At 43.2% G+C, this 23930-nt stretch overlaps 2 protein-coding genes across 3 annotated transcripts; one reads left to right on the top strand and one right to left on the bottom strand.

The window, feature by feature from the left end:
* Positions 1-2837: 2837 nt before the first annotated feature.
* LOC110527460 (oxysterol-binding protein-related protein 11) lies at positions 2838-14021 on the bottom strand. 2 transcript variants are annotated; one of them, XM_036982875.2, is made up of 13 exons: positions 13097-14021; positions 12706-12774; positions 12204-12379; positions 11646-11725; positions 10260-10460; positions 9681-9882; positions 8380-8537; positions 7717-7851; positions 6520-6997; positions 6178-6364; positions 5582-5764; positions 5226-5379; positions 2838-4900 (listed from the first exon to the last, which is right to left on the bottom strand). In XM_036982875.2, exons 1-13 carry the CDS (start codon positions 13222-13224, stop codon positions 4844-4846), a joined length of 2208 nt encoding a protein of 735 aa, XP_036838770.2. In that variant the 5' UTR covers positions 13225-14021; the 3' UTR covers positions 2838-4843. The 2 variants fall into 2 exon arrangements, with proteins under 2 accessions (XP_036838770.2, XP_036838771.2); XM_036982876.2 differs by having other exon boundaries at positions 13663-13858.
* On the top strand, positions 13879-20966 carry LOC110527462 (glycerol-3-phosphate dehydrogenase [NAD(+)], cytoplasmic). Its single transcript, XM_021608737.3, has 8 exons — positions 13879-14041; positions 14362-14539; positions 16364-16504; positions 16786-16924; positions 17047-17159; positions 17384-17617; positions 19903-20009; positions 20381-20966. The coding sequence occupies exons 1-8, from the start codon at positions 14001-14003 to the stop codon at positions 20475-20477; spliced, it is 1050 nt and encodes a 349-aa protein (XP_021464412.3). The 5' UTR covers positions 13879-14000; the 3' UTR covers positions 20478-20966.
* Positions 20967-23930: the final 2964 nt, after the last annotated feature.

Below are 23930 nucleotides of genomic sequence, written 5' to 3'. Positions count from 1 at the left end.
GTATTCACTAAAGCCTTGCTCCCATTGATATTTTTTTTTTTAGCTACACAGCCAGTTTAAACTCTTCCATAAACCAGGCTGGACCTGTCTTAAGTCCATTTAAAGACATGCACCGGCACTTTGGTTACTAAGTCTTTTTTAAACCTCCCATTTTTGACTGGATGTGTAAATGTTTACCTCATACATGCATAATCTGATCATAATTAATTCTTATTTTTTACCACAAAATCTGTAGTTTTAAAGCAACTTTGTCTGGATGCTATGCTGCACCATTTTCCCCCACGTGGGCCAACCCCTAGCCAATGAGCTTCAACTCCTCGCCATTTGAGTGGCAGCTAACAAGTTGCACACACAGCAGTGCGAGAGAGAGAGCAAAGGTGTGGTACACATGTGACATAGTATGCAATTTTTGGGGACCACTTTTGGCTCGTGAGCACTACTTTCAGAACTACTGGCTAAGAAGTGTACAAAATAATCTCTTTAATCAGAACTGTAACAAAATACATAGGATACAACAGGTAAGTACCATAGGTTGCAATTACACAAGCAGTCCAATTCTGATATTTTTTTCACTAATCGGATCAACTCTGAAAAAGATCTGATGTGATTGGTCAGAAGACCAATTGGTGGAAAAAGTATCAATTGGCTGCCTGTGTAAACAACCATATTGGGGTTCTACTAAGCTAACGTATTGAATTGTTTTAAGATGGTCATACCAAGGATCATTTAGCTATTTGATTTAAAATTTTAGGTTTAAAAAAAAAAAAAGTATACTTTTTGGGAGGATGAAACATTGGATTTGGCCTAACTGCTATTGGCTCATATAAATGCATTGAATAACAAATTCATACAATGGAAAAAGTCAAATAAATCAAGGAAGTTTGTTTTGAAATGTCTGTCCTTTATCAGGGATATAAGAAGTATTCATATTTTTGGGGGGAACCCTTTTCTTAGGCACTAAACTTCTTCCATACATTTTAACCTGGTACCAGGCTACCTTCAGACGAGGCTCGTGGGCATCCTAGAGTGATTGGTCATCCAAAATTCCATGACCGTCACAGCCCTATCGAATATTAATGCCTGTTAGGTACCGTTAGTCGGCTGTACCAAACTGGAGTCTTTCTCCACCTTTTTAACATGCACTGTTACTTCCATGACTGATCAAAAAGATTGCAAACTTATACCACAACTAGCTAACAGACTACTCTCATGGTGCTGAACCTATCCTGTAACAGAGACCCCATTGTCTTACGTCAGATAGCACAAATAGTCTGTTAGTTGAAGGACGAGCACCTCCTGACAAGACAATTCAGAAACCCCTATCTTATCAGCTTTTCAGTTGTAATTCATCCTTTTTCCTTCCCTTCAGATTTCCAGCAGTTCATTGTCTCTGAAGTGGAGTTTCCCCCCGAGCAGCAGCATTGTAAGCAGGAGTTGAGCCCCATCCTGGGGCAAGATGACTGGAACCCCATACAGATTAAAGAGGAACAGGAGGAGGAAGACTGTATTCACTCCTGCCTGGGTGAAAAAGTGACTGATCAGTACCCACAAACCCAAAGTGAAGAATACAAAGACACAATGGCCTCTACTGAACAGATCCAAACAGAATCTAAGGAAGAGGATTCCACAGAGAAAACCAGTGACTCTCAGCCCCGGTGTAAATCGCAGATGCAGACAGAAACAAAAAAAGTTTTTCGGAAGTTGGGTATCTGAATTATCACGAGGATCCACACATGGGATAAAATATTTAGCTGTAATGATTGTGGCAATTGTTTTCATTTTGGCACTGGTCTTAAAATCCACATGAGGAGTCACACAGGGGAGAAATCATATCACTGCCAGGTCTGTAGAAAATGTTTTGCTCAGTGGTGATTGGGAGTTATCGCATTAGGATTCCCCCCCAAAAAAAGAAGGGAGGGGGGGGGCAACCTTATCGCTGTCATTGTGACATATCATTTCTGCATGGCCATAATCTGACTACGCATATGAGGGAAATCATATTGCTGCTTTAGTAGCAGATCTTTGAGCACTGGCGGTCACGAGAGTGCATGTGAGGATAATCGATACACCATTATGCTGTCAGGATTGTTGTAAACGTTTCACGAATTGTTCTAATCTGAACTGGCATGTGAGGAGACCGAGGGGAGAAACCACATTCTACCATGACTGTTGCACAGCTTTCACAATGGTCTCTTATTTGACATTGCATACGGAAGTTCACAGGGTAAATCTTACACTGTCATGCTTTAGTGCCAGAAGTACATTGTAAGAGAATACCCACTGAGAAAACAACACGATACAAAGCAATGCCTAAGGAAACGTGGAAAGAAGGCACAGAAACATGACTGTGCCCTGTATGGGGGAAGGACATCAAACAAGTTTGAGAAGCATATTTTATAACTTCCACCTGTTAGTGGCAACGACAGTTCTTGGGCAATGAGGATATGACTACCAATATTGTTTATAGTTGAACAATATACTCGTTCACATCTCTTTTTCCCCCTCCCACACTTTAGCAGTGGTTCATTCTGATTTAGAACAAAAATAATATTTGAACGTGTGCTTCTCATGAGGGATTCAAAATTCTGCCCAACCTAAACTGTTTAGCCAAACACAAAATGTAAAGAAATGTACAAAATGTATTGATTGTGGCTCACTACACACCCATTTGAAGAGTATTGAGATGCACCCGTTGTCAGCAAGGAATCCACTTTAAAATACTGAGCAGTTTTATGATTTAAGTAATACAGTCAATAAGGAAAATGTATCGGGTTACCAAATATTACTCTGTTGTATGAGCAGCTATTTTTTTGGGGGCGAAAGAGTTAACACGATACTCAATTGATAGGCAATTTATTTAAATCAGTCATTACCACACATCTTAGTCTACAGGGAGTCATGTTTCCTTCAATGTCAGTGCATTTCACAGGTCAGCAAGACAAACGAGTAATATTCCAAACCACCAAGCCGACGTGTAAAACACCATTCAGGGGTCTGCGCTACTAATGTCTTTCTTCAAAACAGGAAAGAACGCAACAAATACCCCAAAACGAATCACTATTTACATACGATTGCATCATTCATAACAGTGACGGGGAAACGAACAGGGCTGGATTACAGAACTCGCACGCAGGGCATATGCCCCGGGGTCCCCGACCTCAACGGGTCGCTTCCCCAGATATCATATGTAGAATTGCCCAAAATGAGCTTTAAAACAGCTAAATGTACTCAGGCCAAAATGTGTAGAACAGCAGTGTGAAACTGCTATGAATTAGCTGACTTCCAAATGCAGTAATCCATCCCTGGGGGGGGGGGGGGGGGGGTATGCTATAATCTTGGACTGGAAGAAGCACATAGGAAGAGATTGCTTAAGGCACCATGACGTGGAGAGAGTAGGTTATCAATGCGGAGTTAAAAAATCCCATCCCATGCTTCAAGCAGGTCTTCTCTTTGCATTCTACCTATCAAAAAGGGGTTGGGGACACCTTTCCAGGCTGATATTGACTGCATTAGTGTTCATGAGACTCCACTTCTGTGCATTTTACATACATTTTGGGGAGGGGAATGACAATTTGAGAACCGTAGCTTTTGAAAAGAAACACCGCGAGGGCCACAATCTCATTCAAAACCAACAAATAAAGGTGACGATATTAGTTATATTCTGTCCTCCAAATCAGAACAGACTGACAGATATCCAGGAGGTTAACATTCATTTGTAAACAGAAAAATAAGTAAAACATTTGTTTGCATATGAAAACAAATTCATTTTGGTTAAAAGCTTTAACAAAACATTATATTGTGGAATTCAGACATAGTAACCAGAGTATAATACTTGCAGTACACAGTACACAAAAAAAAAGGACATTGCTCATCATGTGTTCCATTTTCCAAAATTCCTCAAGCAAGGAAGGAGAACTATATCCCTTTGGGACTGCGAAAGAAATGATTGTTGCTTTAATCATACATCTCATATCAACAAATGCATTCACTTTGCGGGCCTAAATCGTTAAAATACTATCTGTATCAGGCCAAGCCTCGTCATTCATTCTGAACGATGGAATCATCCAAAATGGAGACGTCTGAGCAAAACCAAAAGGAGTAATGTCATTCATTACCTACAGTATGAATTCAGGAACATTGTCCCCATTTTAAACTTGTTCATTGTAGTGACAGGTTGTGTGCGTCTTATCCAAGCTGTGTCATTAGGCACCAAACGGAATTAAACTCACTGAAACAGGGAGGGACTGTATGCACATATCCAATAAGAACTCATTTTCCATTGTAATGCGTTTTAAAACATTCTGTCACATGCCCTAATGAACATGACCCGGGCCTTGCCAATCACATCCCAAAGTATGGATATCCAGTTCACACCTTCGAACGTCAATTGTGTACTTTGAAAGATGCACTTCGATTCTCGGTCTCGTGTGCGACATCACTGTAAAACAAAACAAACCTCCCTCTGCTGAATCGTGATTCTTGAACACTTTAAACAATCCAAACGAGCGCGGCGTCACACGGTTGTTAAGGCGGCGTAAACGGAGTACCTTTTTATCTGTACAGGGAGAAATGTCCTCATTCAGAGTCGATTTACAAAAAGTCATCATCGGCACAAAAGCCTGTACAGCGAGCGTGAGATGAAACTATATAGCCTTTTGTCACGTTATAGGGCTTCCCCAATACTTTTGCATCCGTATGCATGCAAGTGGAGGTCGCGCTTTACCTCGACCGTTTAGGAAATAACCCCACACACTCGCGCGCGCGCACACACACAAACCAAAAGAGAGCGTCAGTCTCGTGGCTACACCCGTTATCGATGATGGGATCTCGCTGACCGGTAGGACTAAGTTTTCAGCGTGGGTGCTTTCCACAGTGGGTTGTGATACATCCAGCCTTCGCCCTAGCACAGAAAGAAGACAATAGAAAACATGACAAAAAAATAAAAGTACAATCTGTGAGATTTCCGATTACTCAATTGTCATTTCAACCTATAAATGTCTGACAGATCCATTTATTCCTGAATATAAACTGTAAATGCCTCATTAGATATCATGTTCATTATCCTTGCATTCTTCTCGGAAATGTGGGTGTCAAAATGTCTGACCGCTTAACGAAACAATAATAATAGAACGTATCCTGAAGAAAATGTGCGCTTGCTTCAGCTGTACAACAGCATGTCTGCCCAAAGCTCCCAAGAAGGTTTGTCAAGATGATGTCCTACGTACCTCACTCTCAAAATATCTGGTCCTCCACGGGGTCTCGGTCTCAGTGCGGTGTCTCTCCTCGGTCCTCTGTCTCTCCTCCAGGATCCTCTTGTACTCCGTGGCCTTCTCAATGTCTTTCTGACGCAGCGACTCAGTCACGTGCTGCCACAGGCGCCTAAAAAAAAACCCAGAGTGATCTATTTGTATCATGACTATTAAATGGGACAAGACACAATAAATCAACAATACAGAGGCGACAGCGCCAGAATTAACTAAACATCTTATTTTATTCTACAGTCCTCATCTATGCCACAACCTCACATGAAAGCAAATCTGAGCATATTAATGCAAATATGAATTTACTTTTTTTGTCTAACCTTGATTCAGTTGGTCCTTGCTTGTCGTTGGGGCGCACCCGCTTCTTGGTGACGGGCAGCTTGGTGACGTCCACCATGCGCGTGTCGCCGTTCTGGTAGCTGAACTCGAGCACGCCGTTCCACTCGCCCTGCACGCGGCACACCACGGCGTTGGTGGCGTTGTGCTTTACCTCCGCCGTCACCCTGCGTGAGGCGCCACGAGAGCAGAAGGACACATGGCCAACGATATCAACCAACATCAACCAACACAGCCTCTCCACGCAAACTATGCAAAACAATTTGAGGTCACTTCAATCCAAAGAGTTGTGGCTTTTGTAAATTTCCCAAACACACTAACTCAATATCAATTCATCTTTATTTAGCCAGGATAATCCACTCAGTCACTGTGTTCCAGGGAGTCCTAGGATCCATAAAAAAAAAAAATAGTTTAAATCTAAAAAAATAAATAAAAAAAAACAGTAACATAACATGGAAATTACTTTATGAAGCTGTAACGGCACAGGGACATAAACCTAACCTAAAGCCAATGCAACAATTTATTGACAGCATTAGAAATTCCTCTGCAGGTGTGTGCGAGCTCTGTGAGGGGCACTCACTTGTGCAGTTTTCCTCCGTAGAAGGGCTTGGTCTGGAAGGTGATGACTGCGGAGTATCCCGACTTGGTGCAGTTCACATTTACCTTTCCCCCCAATTCCACCCAGGGCACGGTAAGGATGGAGCGGGCGTAGGCACAGGGCAGCGTGAACGTGTACTCCTCGTCATGCTCCAGCAGGTATAGGCAGCCTACACATACAGATTACATTATAGTTTATATCCTGTTAGCATTAGACAGATGCATATTACAGACCATTTTTAGCCAGGGGTTTAGCACCAACCACTCTGGTGCTAGCATGCACAGACGGTGCAATAATCGATACCCAGTCTCTAGCCGGCCTTACCTTCCCCGATCATGGACACCCCGATAGACATGCCCATGAACTTGCTCTTGGTCCACACGTGGGTGTTGATGCACATCTGCCTCTCGGGGCACTCGGCATAGAAGCCCGACACGGGTGGGTGGTGGGACACCTGCTCAGCCACGAAGCGCAACTGGTAATTGCCGTTCTCTCCCTCGGTGGTGGGGCTTCCCTGGGGAGGAGAGGAGAGCGAGGGGGCATCCTTGGCGGGTTCCCCTGACCTGGGCACCTTCCAGGAGCAGTGGAAGCTCTCGCCGATGATGGGGTTGTAGGGCTTCTTGGCGATGGCGCCCTTGCGGCCTTCGTGGAAGGAGGTGAGGTAGTACTCGACAAAGCACACCATGCGCTCCTCGGGCCCTTGGCCATCTGTGATGGCTACGAACAGGTCCGGGTGGGACATGAAGTCAGCGTACATCTCTAGCAAGGAGCGCTTCTCCAGGATGAAGGTGGGCAGCACCACCTGAGGAGACAGAACTATTTATGACCTTTAATAAAGCAGGTGAGTTGACAACTGTTCAATAACCTAGTGTGTGATCTATAATGACATGTAGCTATGAGGTAAAGATGATTTTAAAGAAAGCTTCAATTTTAATTTGATGGTCAATGAGAATACATTCACTTTTTTATGACTTGACTAACCACCATCCGACACCCAACAGGCTTTGAGCCTACACTAGCTGCTGCTAACCATGGGAAACTGAATTTCACTGAAGTAGAGCTGGGACGATGACCGAAAATTATTAACACTGATCACTTAGTGCAGGAATTTTGTAACCTATACTAGAGAAATGTGAAGTTTGAAACAAAATAAGTTTGCTAATATGGAGGATTGTTCATGGGAAAACTGATGGCTAAAACTATCAAACTAGTAGTATTAGTTTAAAAGATAATACCAATAAAAACTGGTGCACATTAACTTTAAAACGTATCATTCTATTTATTGTTATCGCATCAATTCATCACCCAGCTCCACTATGAAGTCAACAAGAGGAACGAAACGACAAACCGAGGCATTTCTTAACTCCATTAATGCAATACTTTACATTAGCCAATCAGAGGACGGGAAACAAGACACTACTATGGTCTGTCTAGCTGGGCCTTGGTCCAGCCCGATGTATGTTTCAGGCTGTGTCTGGGGGGGGGGGGGGGGGGGGTGCAGCTTTGTGAAACTCGACCTACCCGCGTGAGGTCCATGCCCAGCTTGAGCTGCGAGAGCAAGTGTAGGACAACACTGCGCTCCTCCTCCACCGCCACAAGTTCCTCCTCCTTTTCCGTGAAGGCGTCCTCCACCTCATCCTCCCCGTCAATCTCCTCCTGGCAGGGGATACAATATTTACTTTGAGAACAACAAAAGTTGTGGCTTGCATCTTGAAAAACAGTCAAGCTGAAGCACCAACAATAAAAAAAACATGATTGAAAATAAAAAGGCCTTTATTTAGTTATTTACTTTACCATCCTCATCTGACCATGAACACGTTGTTAGATAGACAAATTGATAATTGGAAATGTTCATATTTATTTAATTATTAAATGAAAAGTACTGAAGTCAAACAGTCCTGTCCAAAGAGATACACCTACATCACTTTCCACATGGCCCTTTCCAGCACAGTTCCAGTAACTGTGCTGGATGCGTAACCAGGCCACCTTCATTCAGAAAGTCTAAGAGTATCAGTGCTGATCTAGGATCTGTTTTTCCTTTTAGATCATAATGAATAGGATTATATGGATGATCCTAGATCAGCACTCCTACTCAGAGCTTGATACATACAGCCTCATGTCAGTAGACTTTGGCTTGATAGTGTGAAAAGCCCTTTTGGGTCTAGTAATGTTCTGTGTCCTTACCCCAGAGAAACTGCAGGGCTCCGTGGCACTCTGCTCCAGGAGGCCGCGCTCCAGGAGGCCGCCCTCCAGCAGCCCTCCCTCAGTGCTGAAGCTGTCCAAGGGCCCGCCGTTCTTCAGGATGTCAGGCAGCTTGGGCTCCAGCCACTCGATGGTGGGCCCTGTAACAATTGACACAGCGGCGGCCGCAGCGGCCTTCAGCTCAGAGGTACTCATGCTAGGCTACAAGGCTACACTACGAGGCCCCTTGAAACTACCGGACCAAAACTAGGTTGTATGCAGCGACCATTCAAAAAAAACACCCAGGCTGGCTAGATGGGGTGGCTGGCTGGCTTGTTCCTCTGACAGTTCCCCAGGACCACAGGATGGAGACGTTAATCCGATCCCCGGTGAGTATCGAGATACGTTTCATGCCCCGCCAACAGGAAACGTCCTCGCCTGATTGGTGGGTTAGCATTAGCGCCACATAGGGTATTTCTATGGGTGTTTGGGTGGGAGGCAAGACCCATTCAAATTAGCATTGCCCACACAATCCTTGACAACTTTTCCTGATTGGCTAGTCCCCAGGTTCAGTCCTGTTTGTGGGCCTAATGAAATATGGATGCCAGGTAACAAGATCTCTTACGATCTCCTACGTCAAACTGGGAACTTTTCCCCTACTCCACAATGTCTGGTTGGCTCTGTCAAAAGAAATGGCTGAGATTCTACTTTTGGTAAGTCTCTTGGCTGTCAGTATGGTGCTGTGTGAGCAAAAAGGAAGAAAGGTGGTTAATTGGGAGAGCTGTTATTACTCAGTTACCCAATGAGAGATCTGGTTACCACCCTAGACAGCCGGTAAGAATAAGTACCGCTCCTTCATAAATTATTGAAAATAATTCCACTGTCGGCTTTCGGAGTACTTCTGGACTGGGAGGGTCTACATGTGCAATTCCATGATTTGTGAGGTAGAATTGTGCAAGCACATGATGGGTGTCTAGTACATGTCGCATACAAACTAAACACAACTAAAACCATTCTTGGAAACAAACCACCTTTAATCCATGTAGACTTCCATGGCTAACTTTGAGCAATGGGGCAAAGAAAAGGTAACTTAAACCGTTTCTACCTTGCTCTCTTCAGTGGTAAATTAACCTGCATCTAGAAGGCAAATCTGAGAAAGCCTGGCAATAAAGATCTAAAACTAACCGTGCATGCACACAGATCCCCTTCTTTTCATTGGAGTTCATCCATAAATTAACACTCATTAATGTCACCAGTAGTGACCTACTCCCCCTCCCCTCCAGGCCCCCAGCCTTCACCCTCACCTCCCAGGGAGCTCTTCTGGCGGGCCACCTGCTGCAGCTGCAGGATGTGCAGGCAATCGTTGAGGCAGTTCATGGTGGCCATGGAGGTGGCCTTGAGCATCAGCAGGTCCTGGTCCAGCGGGGAGAGGGGGCCCGCGGCCGGGGGCAGGCCCTCGATGGTCTGGATCAGGTCTCGGTGCTGGCCCTGGGCCTGGGTCATCATCTAGGAGTAAGAAGAGCGGAAGGAACCGGAGGAGTGCGTTGATACAGATATATAAATGTGCTTACCGTATTCGTCATTAGATTAAAAGAAGAAGTCCCTGTAACCTAGTCCTAGATGAAAGGTCTTCATAAAATGACAAAAAAAAGCTGGGTTAAAAGACTAAGAGAATACCCTCGAAGACAAAACACATTTCAAATAAGGCAGAAGAGATATTCTTCTCTCTACCACCGGCTATTCCTGTTGAGACGCAAAGTTATAAAAAAAAAACATTGATGGAAAATAAATACAAAACACTGAGAAAAAACTTAAAGCTATGCTAAACCCCAGTTCTATTTTGGTTCATAAGGTAATAGCTACCGTCCCCATCCCCAGCCTACCTCTCTGGCGTCAAGCAGATGGTCGGGCAGCAGGGACCTCTTGGAGGAGTACAGCGAGGAGCCCTTGTGGAGCTGAGTCATGCTGAAGAAGGAGGCCGCGTTCTGGTTCTGGAGCTGGCTAGGCCTGCGCTGGGACAGGGGCGAGCTGGCGCTCCCTTGAGACGCCATAGAGTAGCTGCGAGACTTGGGCGGAGGGTTACTCTGGACAAAGACAGAACATATTTGTCATACAGTGCATCTCATCTGTGATAAGATGTTGTGAAAAGTATATTTTGATCATTTGAGCTTGTGGAATGTAAGTAAAGTTACCCCTAGATGCTGATATTGGGTCATTTCCCTCACTAATGGTTACAGCATAGAGATAGAGGACTCATCTTTGTACCTGTGCCATTATAGTGTGTGTGACAGCATGGGCAGTGACATTAAGGCTTAGTCCATTGTCTTCTTCAGCTGATTGCACCCAACTTATAGGAATCCCCACCAGTTGACTACTTTCAAAATGGTGGAAGCCCTCAATGGAAAAGTCCATGTTAAAACAAGTTATATCAATGATGCGTCCCCTCTCTATTAGTTACAGTTAGGATTGTGGGAGGGGAAGAGGATCCTAGATCTGTACCTAGGGGAATTTTAACCTATGGTGCCATCTTGTTTGTGACTATTTGTGTGACCTTATGGTGTCATGTCAATGTGTAATGTAAAATGTTGATTGTCTTCAACTCAAGTGCTCAAGATGCGAGACGAATTAAGGCCAATCATGTGAAGTACTGAATCAAGTTATGTTACGCCACAATTTATCCAAGAATAGAGATAGCATCATTCTTGTGGTTTGTCACTTTCTGTCTTATCAGTATTTCAATGGAAAGTGGAAATCTGTTAGGAAGGAAATCCCACTGAGTAATGCTGACTCACTGACTTCAGCCAGGAAAGTAAGATCAAACCTGTTTGTTTTATAAGGAAGTGTCACCACCCCCGTTTGTCTGCTATGATGCAGCCAGGCGTGTCTTTGGCGCGTTACAACACTACACTCAAAGGCTGGCATCTAGGATGGTCTTGGCTCATAACTAAGCTAAATGAATAGTAGCTCGAGTTCCCCATCAATGTGTTCTCATTATCAAGCAAAAACACTACTACACCTAATCTATATACAAGACATCCCCTCTGCACTTCTGTTATGAAGCTCATGTTACAGGCAACCATGGACACGATCAATGGGATTGCATAACAAAATGAGCTAGTAGAGTGTTTGGATCAAGGGAAAACATTGTTGCGAGTGAGAAAGAGCTTGTGGTGGGGAGTGCGTGTGCCCGTCTGTGTACGCATGCAACTGTGTGTATATATGCATCTGCGAAAGTGGGTTTGTGTCAGATGAAAAGCCCTTGCCTTTACCTTCCCCATGGCCTCAGTGTGGTGCTGCGTGCAGATCTGCAGCCGGCTCACCCAGTGCTGTCTCTCTTTGGCATCCGTGGCTGGGACACACACACACACACAACACCACCACCACAGGGTCACATTCATTAGTGCACACCGTTGCAAAATGTTTTGCAACTGAAAATGAGTTTCCTATTGGATATGTTCAGTTAGTGCATCCCTGTTTCGGTCAGTTTTCTTTAGTTTGTTGCCTAACAGTGAGAGCTCATTACAGTGCAGCCGAATGAATATCTGCATGGATCAATAACGACAATGTTATCCCTCTCTTGACCGAGGATAACGTTTTACATGCTGTCTCCCCTTCATAAAGTCTTGTCTTGGTCCAATAGTCTGACAGTGACTATATGTGTATCTTGCCTGTCCAACAACTGACTGATTCATTTAGGATATAATAACATTGTGCTGAAATGATAACATGTCCTGTAGTAGGCAACTCATACAACATGACACTCTTGTAGGAGTTGTTGTAACTGTTTTGATTGGTGAGTGTGAGAGACAATAGTGTGTGTGTTTTACCTCGGAGCTTGTATTGCTCCCCACTTATGGCATTGACCGTGAAGGTGTGGGAGTCCTCGTCGCTGGGGGATATGACCGCCCCTGCCAAGGGGAGTGTCCCGCGAGGTTTCTGGGGCCTGGACTGCTCATTGACAAAGTACTCCAACAACCCTGCCTCATTGTTGAGGACAAAGAACCTGCACGAAGAGAAGAACGTTCAATCAAAAATATTGACATTTGAGTAATTTAGCAGACGCTCTTATACAGAGCGACTTACATGAGAAAATAGGGTTGAGTTCCTTGCTCAAGGGCATATACAGATTTTTCATCTGGTCAGCTCAGGGATTCAAACTAGTGACCTTTTGGTTACTGGCCCAATGCCCTTGAGCTCAAGATGCTTGTTGGCAAAACATTGAATCTATTCAATAGTATGTGTAGTCGATTTGATCATATTGTAAATACTTTTATTAAATGCACATAGCACTTTTTCATCAATGTTCTTCAACCTGGGCTGGCCACTCACCTATATTGCCATCCTGTTACCAGGTTGGTGTATTTCATCAGGCAACCATCAATATTTTCCATGTGGTCACTGAACAGAGATTGAGAAAATGATTGACAGTTAGTAAAAAAAGCTAGTTATGCTACAATAACAGCAGTGGGTTGGCAAAGTTCAACTCCAAATGAACCTCTGATTCAACTCTGGCTAGCCTGTTAATTAACTAATAGCGAAGTCAGTAAACTCAGCTAAGAAAAGCTAGAAACTAACATTTGACCAAGGGCTTGCTAATTATAGTTACCAACTGAAGACGTGTTGCACTGCCTATTAGCCAAACACATCACTGCAGTTAACTAGGTTAGCCAGATATGGCTAAATCATAGAATTAGCCTAGCTAGCTAGACAGTCATCATACCTGTACTGCCAGCCTTTAGAACTCCCTCTCCCAGAACTACCAGGCGTCCCTTTCTGGGTAAAGACATCCAGTTTCCCTTCACTGTCCGATATTCGTAGTGCACTGGCGGTTTCCCCTTGCATAGTCATAGCCAACGTTAAAGTTAGCTAACAAGCTACAAACCGTGCCAGAAACGCTAGCCAGCTGGCTAGCTAGCTTCAGCGCTAGCCACACATCAAACGCTAGACTGATTTGCTAACTTGAAGGCCTTGCTCGCAGATGGACTTTTTCTGTTTATGGCTTGACAAAACACATCGTTTTTCCATGAACGATAGCTATCTAAACGACTGATTAAGTCATCCATCACAACATATTCTTATAAAAACAGTGGCGTGCTAGGTTGTTAGCTTGGTGTTTACATGATCCAAATCGCTGCTAACAGGCTTCGCGATGACGCGGTCCTGAAGTCATGTGATTCAATTCCATGAAAGGACTTCCGTATTGGCAAAAAAGGGGGAATATTTTAGCATACAAAGTTTGTCCAATTCTACAAATGCAACCTATCTTCAAATATATCCTGCACATACCCCATCGAGCTACCGCCAGCATATATTCCAGTCATGTTGCATGACAGACAGTGATAATTTTGTTTTTCCTCGGAGCTCTGCAAATCGAGAAAACTATAGGACTTTTTCCATGCATTAATGTTCGTCGTGGTGGCACACCCAGAATAACCCTACTGTTATCTAACACGTACAAACCCCTTTCCCTTCTTTTATAAACAAGTACAAAAAGGGCGGTGTGCTAAAAAAGAATGTGCTGCCCACACGACTATGGCGTATAAGGAAGTTATGGTTATAAACACGGCATTTTACTGATATGTTAACACTGTTAAAGGAATCCTGCCTGCTACTCTACCTTAAAAATGCCCGCTAAGAAAGTGTGCATCGTTGGATCTGGAAACTGGTATATTTATCCGCTTTATCAATTTGCATGTGCCTGCATTCGACAACATTGTATCGTCATTAATTCCACTGATTGATTCATAATGTAGCCAACTAAGTGCTGATATTTGGCTAAATGTACAACTTGCTTGTAGTTTCATAGAATATCAAACATAACGTTTGATTTGAAGGTTTGGGGATATGCAAGCCATTCCGTGTACTGTTATAATCTGGTTATTGTACCCCCAGGATATATTTAGCATGTTCATTTTGCGACTGGGATTTTGAAAATATGAATGGTGTTATTTCATTGCCCTTCAATCTGTTTTCATCATCTCCTAGGGGCTCTGCGATAGCCAAAATCGTCGGTCACAATGCAAAGAGATCCAACAGGTTTGACCCCATTGTCAACATGTGGGTGTTTGAAGAGATGGTCGAAGGCAAAAAGTTAACAGAAATCATCAACACAGAGCATGAGAACGTCAAATACCTACCGGGTCACAAGCTTCCCAAAAATGTGGTAGGTATTGTGTTTTGTTTAATATGATATTTTTTTGCCTCAAGATTACAAATCATTGAGTTGGGCAATACATCGGACTTAACATTATCTCCTATCTCCGGACATGCTTTGTGGTTGTGTAAAAGGACACACACAGATAAGGTGAGTGAAGTTTGACCTATACAGAGCTAACAACATATCCGTCTGGGTTGTTCTCAAGAACAAGGCATTCTGCCTTATCCCTAGGGTTCTCAGCTATAAACACCGTTTACCGGTGGGCCCATTTAAACTATAATCCCATCTCTTTGTTTTAAAGTTTAGAAAACGCCAATAATCATTGCTTGCAATGCGGTTTTTGAAACATGGAATAATCTTTCATATAAGTGAGAAATAATCTTTCAAATATAAAATATAACGCTTACTGTATCAGTTTTGCACAGAACCATAGGGCTGTGTGTATGCGCAGTATGGGATCAATATCATGCCAAATGTGTTCCTCCAGACCACAAACTACATTTCCTTTCCAGTTACACACGGGTGTTCAAGCACGCTAGATAGCTAATTAGCACAGGTGGTCTTCTCTGCCTTCCATCAGTCTTCCTTAATAAAGTGTTTGTAACATGGCCATGTGGGAACACAAACCCTAACCGTATAAAATAGTGCTGGTGTAAGAAATCTATACAGTTGCATTTAAGGATATTACTTTTGACAATATATCATGCGCTTTTGAAAATATCGCAATATGTTTTTTTTTGCTAGTTGTTTGTAGCTAAACCAAAACTCCTTCATAACTTGTTCTCCGTCTTATTCTTTTTTTTGAACCTTTATTTAGCTAGGCAAGTCAGTTAAGAACAAATTCTTATTTTCAATGAAGGCCTAGGAACAGTGGGTTAACTGCCTGTTCAGGGACAGAATGACAGATTTGTACCTTGTCAGCTCGGGGGTTTGATCTTGCAACTTTCCGGTTACTCGTCCAATGCTCTAACCACTAGGCTACCCTGCCGCCCCAGGGAGCCAATTTGTTTTCAGCAGTTTTATTCCCATGACTGATCCAAACTTGTTTTCTCATGTTCTTGCTTGTTCCACTGCAGCTATGATGAACAGTTTGGAACATTAAATCGCAATAAAATCACAGTGTCGAATCGCAATACATAGAAATGTGAGAATCGCAATACATATCGTATTGGCACCTAAATATTGTGATAATATGGCATTGTGAAGTCCCTGGAAATTCCCAGACATACTATAAAGGTGTGTAGGAATTTACACTTTAGGTTTTTGGGTAATTATTTCTCGCTGCTATAAAAGATACGTTCCTTATATTTCCCAAACCGTACCGCAAGCGATGCATGTTAACGTTCAGAATGAACATCAAGGCTCTTAACAAAACTCCCCCGGCCAGAATATACCTTCATGGATAGATGCAAAGGTACTTGGCATCTTTGAATGGCCGACCAGTCTGACATACCTTGCTTTCCACTGTGTCAAAACGTAATGTGTGTATTATTGTATCCAGCCGCCCCTTATGTCAATTCCTTAATCGACCGTGTAACAAAATAACATTACATAACGTCTTGTAATCACAGGAGGTTGGTGGCACCTTGATTGGGGAGGACGGGATCATGGTAATGGCTGGAGCGGAAAAAATGGAAGGGCATCAAACCCATGGTCTCTACGTGTTTGACGGCATTGCGTTCGCTCCGTTCCAGCCATTGATTATGAGCCGTCCTCCCCTCAGCAGCCTCCACTGCGTAATGTAGATTCACGATAAATGCTACTACATAGTAACATCCATCATGAATAGTACAGTGTATCATGCTATCTTTTCCCACTCCGGTTTACCAGGTTGCTGTTCCAGAAATCACAGAAGCGGTGAAAGGGGCCAGCATACTCATCTTTGTCATTCCACATCAGTTCATTGGGAGGCTATGTGATCAGATGAAACCTCATATTGCACAGGGAACCATTGGGATATCCCTCATCAAAGTAATGTCATTTACCTCTTTCTCACACCAGCTCTCACTTAGAAAAACCATTGCTAAAATCTATACAATTTATAAGTCTGACTTTACTCTGGCTTCTTATCACTCAGGGAAAGTCTCAGCTGTATGAATTTATCATCATGGCTATGATTTTACACTCATTATGTAACAGCAGCCTAGTCAAAAAAATGCAGCCACCCAAATGCTGGTAACTAGGGTTATATGTTACAAAATGAGTGATAGAAGGCAGCCTAAGATCTCTTTTCTGCCCTGATCCCTATTCAGGGCATCGATGAAGGTCCCGAGGGCTTGAAGCTCATTTCTGACATCATCCGTGAGAAACTGGAAATTGAGGTTAGTGTCCTGATGGGGGCCAACATTGCCAACGAAGTGGCTGATGAGAAGTTCTGTGAGACCACAATTGGTAAGACATTTTTAGATACATTTTATCTACACTTTTGCTGTAATGTTTTGTGTCCTCGCTTGTGTGGCAACTCCCACTGATGCAGTTATGTGTACCTTGACTTTCTATCACTTCCTAAACAGGAGCGAAGAACGAATCAAACGGACATGTCTTTAAAGAGCTGCTGCAGACTCCCAACTTCAGGATCACCGTGGTGCAGGAGAGTGACACCGTAGAACTCTGTGGGGCTCTCAAGGTAGAAATTACATTTCAACTCAAAGAGAACAACTTTTGCTACGTATAGTTACATCGTTAACGTAACTTACACAGAAGGCCTATGTTTCGTTGCAATGCACCTCTGTTTTATTTGCTCACATTGTCAAATAATTCTTTACAAACCATGAATCATAATATTGCTAGAAAAAGAGTAGAAAACTGCAGATAACACTTATGGTTCCTTTCCCACTCTCTCCTTCCCAGAATATTGTAGCGGTAGGCGCTGGGTTCTGTGATGGTCTGGGCTTTGGGGACAACACCAAGTCTGCGGTGATCCGGCTGGGGCTGATGGAGATGATCGCCTTCACCAAGCTGTTCTGTAAGGGCCAGGTGTCGTCCGTGACCTTCCTGGAGAGCTGTGGGGTCGCCGACCTGATCACCACCTGCTATGGGGGGCGCAACCGCAAGGTGGCCGAGGCCTTCGCCAAGACGTCCAAGGTGACATATCTAGACAAATACGACTCAAGGATGTGACTGCTGTGACCAGTACAACTTTCACCTGTTTTGTCTGGTTGATAACAGTTAAGATTTTACTTCTTGAAACCAATGGAATGTTTGTGTGTGGATTAGAGGTCGACTGATTATGTTTTTTCAACGTCGATACCGATACAGATTATTGGAGGACAAAAAAAGCCAACACCGATTAATCGGCCGATTTTTACATTTTATTTGTGATAATGACAATTACAACAATACTGAATGAACACTTATTTTAACTTAATATAATACATCAATAAAATCAATTTAGCCTCAAATAAATAATGAAACATGTTCAATTTGGTTTAAATAATGCAAAACAAAGTCTTGGAGAAGAATGTAAAAGTGCAATATGTGCCATGTAAGAAAGCTAACGTTTAAGTTCCTTGCTCAGAACATGAGAACATATGAAAGCTGGTGGTTCCTTTTAACATGAGTCTTCAATATTCCCAGGTAAGAAGTTTTAGGTTGTAGTTATTATAGGAATTATAGGACTATTTCTCTCTATACCATTTGACTATTGGATGTTCTTATAGACACTTTAGTATTGGCAGTGTATTCCTCGCTCCTACCTGGGCTCGAACCAGGAACACATCGACAACAGCCACCCTCGAAGCAGCGTTACCCATGCAGAGCAAGGGGAACAACTACTCCAAGTCTCAGAACGAGTGACGTTTGAAACGCTATTAGCGCGCACCCTGCTAACTAGCGAGCCATTTCATATCGGTTACACAAGCCTAATCTCGGGAGTTGACTTGAAGTCATAAACAGCAGAGCTGCTGGCAAAACGCACGAAAGTGCTGTTTGAATGAATGCTTACGAGCCTGCTGCTGCCCACCACCGCTCAGTTAGACTGCTCTATCAAATCATATAATTAATTATAACATAACACACAGAAATGCAAGCCTTAGTTCATTAATATGGTAGAATCCGGAAACTATCATCTTGAAAACAAGACGTTTATTATTTCAGTGAAATACGGAACCGTTCCGTATTTTATCTAACGGGTGGCATCCATCAGTCTAAATATTCCTGTTACATTGCACAACCTTCAATGTTATGTCATAATTACATACAATTCAGGCAAATTAGTTCGCAATGAGCCAGGCGGCCCAAACTGTTGCATATACCCTGACTCTGCGTGCAATGAACGCAAGAGAAGTGACACAATTTCACCTGGTTAATATTGCCTGCTAACCTGGATTTCTTTTAGCTAAATATGCAGGCTTAAAAATATATACTTCTGTGTATTGATTTTAAGAAAGGCATTTGTGTTTAGGTACACGTTGGAGCAACAACAGTCCTTTTTCGCGAATGCATCGATTATATGCAATGCAGGACACGCTAGATAAACTAGCAATATCATCAACCGTGTGTAGTTATAACTAGTGATTTTGATTGATTAAGTTTAATGCTAGCTAGCAACTTACTGCATTCGCGTAACAGGTGGGCTCCTCGTGAGGCAGGTGGTTAGAGCGTTGGACTCGTTTTTTATTTATTTATTTTATTTATCTGTTATTTTACCAGGTAAGTTGACTGAGAACACATTCTGATTTGCAGCAACAACCTGGGGATTAGTTACAGGGGGATGAATGAGCCAATTGAGCCAATTCAGATTGGGAATTTAGACAGGACAACGGGGTTAACACCCCTACGCTTACGATAAGTGCCATGGGATCTTTAATGACCTCAGAGAGTCAGGACACCCGTTTGACGTCCCATCCGAAAGACGGCACCCTACACAGGGCAATGTCCCCAATCACTGCCCAGGGGCATTGGGATATTTTTTTTTAGACCAGAGGAAAGAGTGTCTCCTACTGGCCCTCCAACACCACTTCCAGCAGCATCTGGTGTCCCATCCAGGGACTGACCAGGACCAACCCTGCTTAGCTTCAGAAGCAAGCCAGCAGTGGTATGCAGGGTTGTATGCTGCTGACTAGTTAACTGTAAGGTTGCAAGATTGAATCCCTGAGCTGACGAGGTAAAAATCTGTCGTTCTGCCACTGAACAAGGCAGTTAACCCACCGTTCCTAGGCCGTCATTGAATATAAGAATGTGTTCTTAACTGACTTGCCTAGTTAAATAAAGATTAAATAAAAAATCGGCGTCCAAAATTACAGATTTTCCGATTGTTATGAAAACTTGAAATCGGCCCTAATTAATTGGCCATTCCGATTAATCAGTCGACCTCTAGTGTGGATACATGCTTTAAGTAAAGTAACTAGCTATGTTGCATACTTCTCCAGTCTATTGAAGAGCTAGAGGCTGAGATGCTGAATGGCCAGAAGCTGCAAGGCCCACAAACCTCTGCTGAGGTGTTCAAAATTCTCAAGAAGAGAGACATGATCAGCAAGTGAGTACAAACGCTTTCACCTTAAAGCGAGACTCAGCGCTATGGCTTTGCTTGCTCTCACACAGAGTATCTGCGCCTGTGCACTTGTCCGCTTCACAACATAATGCCAATGGGACCAAAATAGTGCTTCAACGCTCTTGTGGAAATTGGCCCGATGTTTTTGTTTACTTCGTGAATTGCTGAGCCTACCTTTTTAATACATTTAATGACCTGAAAATGTTCCTCCAATATTCCTCTACTCATTCACAACATAAATGTTCATCAAATTACCTGCAAGTATGAACTGAAGCTCTCCTCAACATATGTGTGAGTGCTGCTAATGGAACCACCTCTTGCTGCATTGAGATTTAGTGCAATGTTTTGTCTTGTAGGTTTCCGTTGTTTGCCTCTGTGTACCAGATCTGCTTTGAGGGAAAAGCTGTGCAGGAGTTTATCACATGTCTGCAGAACCACCCTGAACATATGTGATCACTCTGGAACCTGCAGCTCCTCCAATGGTGTCGAGTGAAGTTTCCCCTAGATGCTGATCCTGTCAGTTTTGCATTCCCCTATGGTTAGGTTGGGATTGGAGAGGGGAAGCTGATCCTAGATAAGTATCTATAGGGAAACTTCACCCCCGGAGCCACTTCCATTAGCACCATCATACCATCAGAGGGCAGCAGCGCTGCATAAATGCTCATTATAATACTGTAACTACATAAAAACGTAACTGTAACCACAAAATATTCCTTATCGTTTGATACTAAGTCTGAATAACCACTACTTAACGTGCTTTGTCGAATATTAATATGTTTTGTGTTTTGATTGTGTATCAGCTTATCAACTAAAGCACTTGACAAATGTTAAGTAACCATTGTTGGTTACAAAAATGTTTTCTATTCATTTGACATTTTTACAATTTCTGGAACAAATATTCTCCCCAAAATTATTTTGATTAAAAAAACAAATGTATTGTGATTGTTTTGTTTCACTTCATCTTGTCACATGGGGGCACGCTTATTACTCTAGCTGCAAGGAAATGGATGTCACTTGCCCTTTTTTTTTTTTACTTTGAAAGCCTTTCAGAGGAGAACAGTGAACAATTACATATTTTAAATAGTTAAGATGAGGGAGCAAGAACAAAGATAAGTTTATTTGATTGTCTAATGTTGTCCGTGCTCATGTTTTGAAAGAAAATGAAAGATCATATTATATTTATTTGAATTAGATGTTCCCCTGATGAAATAAGGATTGCTTATGTTTAACTGATTGATCAGCTGTTAATAACAATTACATTTATCTAGTTCTTGCCTTAACTTCAAAGATGTCCTACTTATCCTAGAGAACACAGATGTAAATGTAGCACAGATATCCCACAAACCCTATTCCCGGGAGTCTTCTGTGACACAACCATATCAGACCCAGGATTAAAGAACAATCGTGGCCCTTGTCTCTCCGTCTCTTCTGGCCGTATCACAGCGAGAAGAACAGGCTTAGTGGGATAGCGAGTAATCAGCTAGGCCTTTAAATGTCCCATCAGATCAGAGGGACCTTGATGCTTCCATCCATCCCTCCACGCTTCCACCTTGTCAGTAGCCACGACGTGTCCAGCGGGGCAGCCCGGTTCACTCTTTCCTGGGTAACCTGATGAGGAGGAGGCCTCTTTTCTGGTTGACAGCTCCACAGACCGGGCTGCCCCAGATCCCACACATCCCTGGACATCAAAGAGCCCAACGGCAGGGAGACATGGAGATGGCAGAAGCTCAGGTTGAGGCACCCTGTCATCCACAGTTTCCCGTGGGACATGGGGCCCCAGGAGAGGACCTGCGTGGGTTCTTCCAGCAGGTTAGGCTCCCCCTCATCTCCCTTCACCTCCAACTGAACTGTCATCAGTGTTTTGATGTGAGAGCCTTGTGCAGGTTGAGACCCTGATCCTCTGTCACAAAGAGAAGAGGTGCACATTCAGTCCTGGGCCTGAAAGAGCAGCTTAATCACCATGGTAACTGCACTGAGGCCAACCAGTCCCTACACAACACTGTCCCGTTGTGAGAGAGAGTGAGTCTTGGACTCAGGAGGAGAAAGTGAGCAAAACAGAGTGTGGGGTCCGGATAGTTCATGGTTGAGATATCACCGAGTCTGCATGCTGCTGACAAATACATCTACTTATCCAATTATAACAGAACAAGTTGACAGTGTGACTGACTGGGGTTCAAACTCGGCTCTGCTGGCTGACACAAGACTGTGTTAGCCTGCTGAGCTAAAGCCTAGGCATTAGCTTGAGGAACTAACACAAGTTGTCAAGCCTCAGGCAAGGTTACTCATTTAACCAGTGCGGTTCTGAACCACCTCTGTTACAGCATCAACAAATCAAGGCTGTCATTACATGAGGATTAATTCAACACTTTGCAATATTGAGTTACAACAAGTAGTGTTCGCTGTGATTTACTGCGTGTAATGAGGTGGGGTGAGTTATTCACAGTTGGTTGATCACACCTGTGTCTCACATGGATGGTTCTGTCAGTGTTCCTCCTCCAAATGTTTCCCCCAGGCCTTGCAAGCTCTATATGGGCCACCCCAGGCCCCAACCACCTGGCTCTCACAACCTTAGATTTATAACAGTCGTATAATTCTAGTTCTGTGTGAAATCCCACACAGACTTTTGCAGAGGTTGATGGTTTTAAGTCCTCCCTTCTCTCAGTCTAGTTCTGTGTGAAATCCCATGCAGACTAGAATATCTGGCTGGGTAAGCTATATAATCTGTGTCAAATAGGATGTATTTTCTTTCAAATGCTTGATTATTTCACTTGTACTTCATCGAACACAGTGCGAAGGAAGCAAAGGAGTAGGGCAAACCTGCACCCTATACTTAAAATGTATGCACGCATGACTGCTAAATGGCATATATTGTTATGTTATAAACTGGGTGGTTAGAGCCCTGAATGCTGATGACAGCTGTGGTATATCAGACTGTATACCACGGGTATGACAAACATTTATTTTTACTGCTCTAATTATATTGATAACCAGTTTATAATAGCAATAAGGCACCTCAGGGGTTTGCGGTATATGGGCAATATACCACGGGTAAAGGCTGTGCGATGCGTCGTGCCTAAGAACAGCCCTTAGACATGGTATATTGGCCATATACAGTTGAAGTCAGAAGTTTACATATACCTTAGCCAAATACATTTAAACTCTGTTTTTCACAATTTCTGACATTTACTCTGAGTAAAAACACCAGAGCTGGTGTAACTGAGTCAGGTTTGTAGGCCTCCTTGCTCGCACACGCTTTTTCAGTCCTGCCTAAAATGTTCTATGATTGAGGTCAGGGCTTTGTGATGGCTACTCAAATACCTTGAGTTTGTTGTCCTTAAGCCATTTTGCCACAACTTTGGAAGAATGCTTGGGGTCATAGTCCATTTGGAAGACCCATTTGCGACCAAGCTTTTACTTCCTGACTGATGTCTTGAGATTTCGCTTTAATATATCCACATCATTTTCCTCCCTCATGATGCCATCTATTTTGTGAAGTGCACCAGTCCCTCCTGCAGCAAAGCACCCCCACAACATGATGCTGCCATCCCCATGTGCAGTTGCAAACCATAGTCTGGCTTTTTTTATGGTGGTTTTGGAGCAGTGGCTTCTTCCTTGCTGAGCGGCCATTCAGGTTATGTCGATATAGGACTCGTTTTACTGTGGATATAGATACTTTTGTACCTGTTTCCTCCAGCATCTTCACAAGGTCCTTTGCTGCTGTTCTGGGATTGATTTGCACTTTTCGCACCAAAGTACGTTCATCTCTAGGAGACAGAACACATCTCCTTCCTGATCGGTATGATGGCTGTGTGGTCCTATGGTGGTTATACTTGGGTACTTATGTTTGTACAGATGAACGTGGTTCCTTCAGGCGTTTGGAAATTGCTGCCAAGGATGAACCCGACT

The sequence above is a fragment of the Oncorhynchus mykiss genome, chromosome 7, assembly GCF_057628025.1.
Source record: "Oncorhynchus mykiss isolate SJ-2025 chromosome 7, ASM5762802v1, whole genome shotgun sequence".
Taxonomy (NCBI): domain Eukaryota; kingdom Metazoa; phylum Chordata; class Actinopteri; order Salmoniformes; family Salmonidae; genus Oncorhynchus; species Oncorhynchus mykiss.
This window is presented reverse-complemented; position numbering and strand designations above follow the sequence as displayed.

Coding starts and splice junctions, on each gene's coding strand:
- LOC110527460 (XM_036982875.2), bottom strand. CDS start 13,224: ATGACTATGCAAGGGGAAACCGCCAGTGCACTACGAATATCGGACAGT. Junction 10,461..11,645: donor ACACTGAGGCCATGGGGAAG/GTAAAGGCAAGG, acceptor GTCTTTGTCCAG/AGTAACCCTCCGCCCAAGTC. Junction 5,765..6,177: donor TACGGAGGAAAACTGCACAA/GTGAGTGCCCCT, acceptor CGCCTCACGCAG/GGTGACGGCGGAGGTAAAGC.
- LOC110527462 (XM_021608737.3), top strand. CDS start 14,001: ATGCCCGCTAAGAAAGTGTGCATCGTTGGATCTGGAAACTG. Junction 14,042..14,361: donor ATCGTTGGATCTGGAAACTG/GTATATTTATCC, acceptor ATCATCTCCTAG/GGGCTCTGCGATAGCCAAAA. Junction 16,505..16,785: donor TTGGGATATCCCTCATCAAA/GTAATGTCATTT, acceptor ATCCCTATTCAG/GGCATCGATGAAGGTCCCGA.